Source organism: Hipposideros armiger, unplaced genomic scaffold, assembly GCF_001890085.2.
Source record: "Hipposideros armiger isolate ML-2016 unplaced genomic scaffold, ASM189008v1 scaffold_936, whole genome shotgun sequence".
Lineage (NCBI taxonomy): Eukaryota > Metazoa > Chordata > Mammalia > Chiroptera > Hipposideridae > Hipposideros > Hipposideros armiger.
Window position 1 is genome coordinate 126,462 of NW_017732286.1, and position 7,511 is coordinate 133,972.

At 47.0% G+C, this 7,511-nt stretch overlaps 2 protein-coding genes across 2 annotated transcripts in view; both read left to right on the plus strand.

The window, feature by feature from the left end:
• Window positions 1-2,226, plus strand: part of COMMD2 (COMM domain containing 2) — a 92,692-nt gene extending 90,466 nt beyond the window's left edge. Inside the window, exon 5 of the mRNA XM_019630722.1 lies at window positions 1,675-2,226. Coding sequence (XP_019486267.1) covers window positions 1,675-1,677 — 3 coding nt within the window. The 3' untranslated portion in view covers window positions 1,678-2,226. The remainder of the gene's footprint in view (window positions 1-1,674) is intronic.
• Window positions 2,227-2,426: 200 nt separating this feature from the next.
• The window catches only part of WWTR1 (WW domain containing transcription regulator 1), a 151,669-nt gene continuing 146,584 nt past the window's right edge, over window positions 2,427-7,511 (plus strand). Inside the window, 2 exon segments of the mRNA XM_019630718.1 lie at window positions 2,427-2,674; window positions 3,106-3,539. Of these exon segments, the coding sequence (XP_019486263.1) occupies window positions 3,109-3,539 (431 nt within the window). The 5' untranslated portion in view covers window positions 2,427-2,674; window positions 3,106-3,108.

Sequence of the window (7,511 nt, forward strand, 5' to 3'; positions counted from 1 at the left end):
CTTTGTATACTTGCTTTGTGGTGGTCTGGAATCATCGAACTTGCAATATGCCCAAGGCATGCCTGCCTGTACAGTGTTCAGATCTAGAATCCTGTGAGGTGGGTACTGTTATTGTCCCTAATTTACAAAAGAGGGAACCCAGGAATAGAGAGCTTAAGTATTTTGCTTGAGGTGACACGGGCATTTTGCTCCAGAGATTATACATTAAATCATTACACCATGCTGCCTGGTATGGGCAATACCTGATATATACAAGACATATATAAATGTTATTTAACCTTGAAGCTATTGTTTGAAGGACTAAGGACTGAAGCAAATCTCTTCAATCATCCACTATCACATCTGATAGGCTCTTTGGGACTGGGAGTTTCCCTTTGAGTTATTCTGTGATCAGGGCAATTTTCATTTCAGGTATCTGCTCCTCTGTCCTCCACTATCCATTTCTTGAAGCTTGGCAAGGGATAAAGACAACACCCTTGCCCATCCAATCCTAACCCTGATTCTCACTGGACCCTTAGCCTCATGGCTCCTTCAGCATTTTCTTCTCTTGTAGCTGCCAGGTACTCTTTACAAAGCAGGAGCTTCTTTTGGGTCAAGACTTTTCTGGAGTAGGGCTGGCCTCAAGTTCCCATTCTTTAATTATCAGATATGTCTTGCGGCTTCTGAATTAGTAACCATATGGTCCCAGTCACTTCCTCTAGTTTAATAGCTAATTTCCCCATTGTTGAAACTCTGTGGCTTCTGAAGATAGCTTTTGCAAAGATGCTATTTCCTATGGAGTGACCTGTAGTTTCCTTCTGTGGGTCCTGTGGGCAGAGGACTTGCTGTATGGGAAACCCAAGTCCCAGACTCTCCGGAAAGGAGCCATGCTGTCTTTCTCTAAGGCAGCTTTGATTTTTCCCACTCTGCAGGGAGTCTGAAATCAGGCTACACCCTGAAGAACAGACAATGGGGGTAGGTGGCTTATTTTGCTGGGCTGTGTTGACTGGCAGCAGCCATAGAGCAGTGGCCCCAGATACTCTTACCAAAGCAAAACTATGAAAACTATGGGGTGGCCTTGTCTTTCTTGTAAACTTTTCTTCTTCAAGGCAACTCCTGAGGTTAATTTTGACTTTATTTCACCCTTATAAAAATGTTGAGGCACAATATTTGCACTTAATACAATTCTATTTTATTAAAGAACAGGTACTAGGGAGGGAGGGTGCTGTTCAACGTGGTTTACATATATTGCGTCTTTTGACTTATTTCATCAGCTTCTATATGAATCACATTTCGGGGGGTAGGGGTTTTTGAAAGCATGATTTAGCCAGTAGCCGCTCTCCGTTTGCCCCAATGGAGAGGAGACAAGGAGGGAAGCAACTGAGCTGCTCCGGAGGGCTAGGCCGCCTGCTACCTCCCGCAGCTGTCTTGCCAGACTAGATCTAGGGGCAGGGGGGTCTTCACCCCTTACCCAGATCCTTTCGGTGGGAGGGTGGGTGTGTTTTCCGGGTCACTGACGCACCCTCTTTACTGTCAGCCACCTGCTCGGGTTCCATCCCAGTTCCAGGCTCTCTGGAGGGCGTCAGGGACATTCCAATCCTCCCACTCCCCGCGCGGATGTGGCGGGGGAGGGGAGCGCGATTGCCGTTCCTTTTCAGTACCCCGCTTCGACTTAAGTTTCTTTTCTATCTCTAGTGACCTGAGTCACCCCGGAGAGGAAACTAAGCATTGATGAAGAGTTTGAAGTTTGTTTGTTTACAACGCACCCGTCGGCGAAGCCGCATCTCCTAACTACAGAGGCACTTTCTGGGCACCGTCTGCACTGGAACAGACAATTGAAAGCCAAACAGACCAGATGCCTCCTCGCCAGACCAAATATGGTCACAAGCGCTAAGCAGTCTCCCGTGGAAAGGCTGGCCTTGTCGGTGTCTCCCCGCGCAGGGGCGCAACCAGGCCCGCCCTCGGGCAGAACCACAGATCCGTGAGGCGCTCCGGGCCCTCCGGCCTCGACACTCCGCACGATGGGAGGGCGCGGCGCCCAGGACCAGCCCTTCCTGGGCCTGAGCCCCTCACCCGCGTGCCCTCCGCCTCCCCCCGCCTTGGTTTCGGTCCACAAGCTCTTGATTAAACAGGCTCGGGTCACTTTCCCTTTGATCCCGCCCCAAGTCCCTAGTAAAGTCAAAGGAATGCAGATCCAGAGCTCCGCGGGAGAGGTCCGCGCGACCTGGAGTGGGCGGGGGGGACCCGTCTCCTCTTAGCCTGCAAAGTACCCACTACACCCAAGGTTTTCTAGAGCCGGGCTGGGGGGAGGAGGAGGAGGAGGAGGAGGAAGGGGAGGGACGGGATGGGGCCGGCAGGCTCAGGACTTGGAGGTCATGCATAATTCAACAGCTCAACTTTCGGGCCCGCCTCTTTCCTGGGAGTGGGAGTTTGCTCCAAACTTTGTTTATGGGACAGTCCGGGAGCCGCGGCGGCCGCGCAGTCTGCTTCTCCGCCTCCTCCTCCGGGAGCGCGAACGCCTGAGGCCAGTTCGGGGGATGTGAGAGCCGAAGCTCCTCGGCTGCCAGGCACCGAGTCGGGTCCGGATCTGCCAGCCGGAGGCCGGCTCCAGCCCTGCAAGTTCGGGACGCGCCAGAGCGACCCAGGCCCGACGGCGGCCGCCGCACGACCAGACTCGGCTTCTCTGCGCGCCCAGGTAGTGCCGGCTGGAGCGCGCCTGTTCACGCAGCACCACTCTCCGGGCGCCCGGCTCCTCCGGCTTCCGGAGTCGAGATATCGTGGAGTTGGCTCGAGTTGAGACTTCTTTGGGGGGGCTGCCTGCCCTGGAAAGTTGCGATTTGTTCTTTGCCACCAACAGTTCAGCAACGTCCCAAGTGCAGTTACCCCCCTCTTCCCCTTCCCGCCTCCCTTCCTTCTCCTCCTCCTCTTAGTAACTTTTTTGCTTCAAGAAAGTTGCATAATTCTCGAGGCCAGGAGGGACCCCTCCCCCATCCGGCTGGTCTTGACTGCTAAGTGTCTGGGATCCCGAGGCGGACACCTATCTGTGTCTTTTTTCTTTTCTGTTTTCTCCCCATATCCCCTCCTTCGACTTTAAATAAAAGGCTAATTTGACTTTTCTCCTTGCAGAAGATGAATCCGGCCTCGGCGCCCCCTCCGCTCCCGCCACCCGGGCAGCAAGTGATCCACGTCACGCAGGACCTAGACACGGACCTCGAAGCTCTCTTCAACTCGGTCATGAACCCCAAGCCCAGCTCGTGGCGGAAGAAGATCCTGCCCGAGTCGTTCTTCAAGGAGCCTGATTCCGGCTCGCACTCGCGCCAGTCGAGCACCGACTCGTCCGGCGGCCACCCGGGGCCCCGGCTGGCGGGCGGCGCCCAGCACGTCCGCTCGCACTCGTCGCCTGCGTCCCTGCAGCTGGGCACCGGCGCGGGCGCTGCGGGCAGTACCGCGCAGCAGCACGCGCACCTCCGCCAGCAGTCCTACGATGTGACCGACGAGCTGCCGTTGCCCCCGGGCTGGGAGATGACCTTCACGGCCACTGGCCAGAGGTACTTCCTCAAGTAAGTCAGCCTGGAGCTGGGGGGCACAGTCACGCTGTTCAGGGCGCGCGTGCGCGTGTGTGAATGTGTGATGGTAGGTCCCAAAGATCCGGAAAGCTGGAAGTAGGAAGTGAGTCTCTGGATGTTGGAATTGTAAGGGATCAGAAGCAGAGTCCGGTGATGTTCTTCCAGGGTCCTGGACACCCCAAGAGATTCGGGACATGGAAACTCTTTGAGGGAGGAGAAGAAAATAAAGTAGTTTTGGGGGGATTCTCAGGAAGCACATGGGTGACTTTGCCCTGATTCTGCAGTATTGATACAGACTCCTGGCACAAAGCCTTAACCACCTTCCCTGCTCATTCTAAGTAAGTTAACACGGAGCGGAGCCTGCCTACGTAGTCTATTGGAATGTGACACCAAGACAAATGCAAGAAAAGTTCTGAGGCTTGAGGAGGAGAGGGACTCTTGGTAGTGTAGGTGGTCTGCAGTCTCTCCATTCTTGTGAAAAGCAGGATGGAAACGTGAACACCGCTTGGTAGGCCTTATCACTCCCAGCTGGGTGATGTAATGGGCACACAGCACCGTGATGTAATTAGCAACTGCGTGGTGCAGTAGTTGTGGGCCGGACAAATGAATTCTATGGAAATTGGGTCAGGAGTTTTATTATGTCGTACTTGGTAACCTAAAATACCATCGAATCAGGAGCCTGCTTTGTCATTCTTGTTCCCTTCGCATTGTTCCGGCTTTTTGATGTAATGAATTTTACGTTCATTTTCTATTAGACTGTACAGGAAAATGTGTTCCCAGACATAAAGAAGATTCTTTCCGTTGTGGTACCCTAAGATAATTATATTCCAGAAGAGAAACCAAGCTGGAACTTGAAATGTAACCAGTGAGGTCATGGGGGGTCAGGTTGTCCATGGCCCAGATGGAAGTCGTGCCAGTCGGACCACTTGGTTCAAGATTGCCTCACCGACAGGCGGTTCACTGCCACGAAGGGAAGCGCTTCCTGTAAAATCCTTCAGAGTTTATTTACTCAAAGCCCATGTTTCTTTGATGGAGTAGCCTTAGTTTAAAAAGTATGTTAAGACACTATGTGTTATGTTAAAAGTATAATCAGCCCTTTTGATACTTTGATTGCTATGTGAGGTCCCTTATAATGAATACACAGTAATGGACGAGGTTTATTGTACCAACTCTTTGACTCACACTGGTGACCAATTATTCCTTCCCTCTCCCAAAGCTGTTGACATCTTGTGCAGGGAGGAGTTCTTTATTTTGTTTCTGGGTTGGTGTGCGATGCTGACAAGTACTTGACCTGAAACAGACTTGATGGTCATTTTATTCCAACACTGGTCTTCTTCCAGTTACTGAGTGATATGTGGACATGTATTTAGTTCTTTGACTTTTAAATGGCTGGTAGAGTTCAAATATGTGATGTGATAACATGACATTTTCCTCAATGTGACGATGCTGATCTAAAAAGGATGACATCAGTTTCTGTAGTACGTAAAGGTCCAAAATCGCTAGCATCTTGTGTTGTTTATTTAGGTAAATGCAGTTTTGAATATTTCATTGTGACTTTTATAGAAATGGACTTGAAAAACAATAATTTACAATAATTTGGGGGATTTTTTTTTGGACCCAAATGATTTTTAAACTGTGTTTATGAATACACACATACACACAAATATTTAAGAAATAGGAGTGGGGCTAGCCTAATAACTGAGGAAAACTAGGAAAAAAAGACCGTCAAGCAAAACAAAATAATTACCTCTTATACAGATTTTGAATGATTGGAGTAGCTGAGAACTGTGATTGAAAGTAGGGCAAAAATGGAAATTAGTCTTGGGTTTAGAGGGAGAAAGTTGCTCTGACCCATCTGCCCATCCCCCAACTACAACCACTCCCCAACCCAAAGTAAAGTGCACCTTCATTTCACTTTGGATAGTCATTGAAGATAATAGCTGAAAAAATGGTCCTGATCTGATGCTATCCCTGGAAATTTTTTGGTCAAGTAGCTAAGGGAATTTAAGAAATCAAGTCATTGTGACTATTGTCTTTCAAGATAAGCAAACTGCCAAGATTTCTCTGAGTTTCTTTTGGAACTTTGTTTAATGTTGGAATAAGGTAAATGTTATATGTCACGCTTTGTTACACAGCCTCAAAAGGCAGTGTATTTTGGTGGATTAAGTAGAAATTTGAAAAATGATGGCAGTGGACCCTGAATTAATTTTCATAAAATCACCAATTTTCATAAAATTTTCATAAATTTCATAAAATCTACCCATTACTCTGCTCCATCATCTGTGAAATAAAGCTAACTGTAGAATCTTAGGAGTTGAGGGTTTTATAAATCAGAAATCAAAGTATTTTAGAATTGACAAGGTCTTTTTTTTTGGCTAGAAAACTGAAGCCAGGGAAGGGTGACTGCATGACTTTGGGAAAGTCATGTGATTATTTAATGGTGTACTCTGGTTCGACCTTTAATCTGTTGCCCTATGCTTACAGAGCAGTTTTCCGTTTTCCCCATTCCCACTTTTATCCCCACATCACTTCACCAGCTGAACCATGAGCTTTATGGGAAAGAAAGCCTGGACATCTAAGATGCTTTAAAGAGCTTTTTGTCGTTTTCTCAGGTAAGACTGTTCCGAGGTTTAAAATGTAATCACTTTTTGGTGGTATCTCTTAAAGTGCACATTTCCGTTCATACTGTTCTTGTGGTGTTCAAGCATTCCTTTAGGGTAGCATGTAACAACGAAGAGGATCGAATGTTAAAACACATGGCCTCTAGAAGCTACTGCATTGTTCCTGCTACCCTCTGAAGCTCTTAATCAGGCTGCGGTGTGTGTAGGTGTGGGGCTCTTAGCAACCTGGCACATTGACTTTGAACTCTTAAAATTAAACTCTTCACGTTAAAAATCTTAAAAATTTCTGCCTGTAAATGGAATACATATTTATTGTATATAAACCAGAAAGTAGAGAATTATAAAGAATAAAATGATCTGGCTTCAGTAGAACTTTCCAACTTGCAGAAAATTTTTTATTTGAATAACATTCTATAAGAAAAAAATATTTTATCTCCCCTCTTAAATAGAATCCCAATTATAATATTTGCCTGCCACTCCCAATTTTTAGTAATAATTTTAGTGTTTTGCCTGTTTTTAAATGTGTGGTAGAAAATTATTTTCGTCAAAATGATCTTGGTAACAAATCCAACATAATTGAAGGACTTTTGTTGAAAAACAATGGTTTCCTTCACCTCCTCAAGGTTCACAGGGAGAACCATTTTAATTTCTTTAACTGTTTTTATATTTAATTTAGATTGTTACCTCCTTAACCTTAGGTAATATGCATTTACCACTATTTTTTGATTTATCAACTTTTAACTCCTGATATGAAAGTGGATGTAACTCCTTAAGCTGTTTTTCAATTCCTCTCCCATATTTGATTATATTGTTTTTAGTTTGTCTGCTAGATCACCTTTGTTCTTTTTTTTTTTGGTCAACTTTTGACAGTATTTCTTCACTCCCCATTTTGAAAGTCAAGGAGGTTTGGGTAGCTACCAGTTCTACAATTTGCTTTTTGTCAATGACGCCCTAACATTCTAAACTAATAAAGGTTTAGTGCTTTGTCCCCCAAATTAGCCTTTTTATTCATAAATTATTATTATTATTATTATTTTTAAAGATTTTATTGGGGAATTGGGGGAGGGGAACAGAAAAGTTGCTGTCCTTTTGTTCTTCAGTCTAGTTGTGGAGGACATCGCTTCACTGGCCCATGTTGGTATCATCATTGCACTCTTCCTAGGTGAGGCAGATCGGTTGCCGGCCTCTGGACGGCCGGCCGCTCACAGCGGTTCTTGGCAGCTCACATCAGCTGCTGGCACACACGTCAGCTTATGGCAGCCCACTGCAGCTTCACTGCAGCCTATGCCGTCGCTGGCAACTCAGGGCAGCCCAGCTCCAGGTCGAGCTGTTGTTCACCATCTTA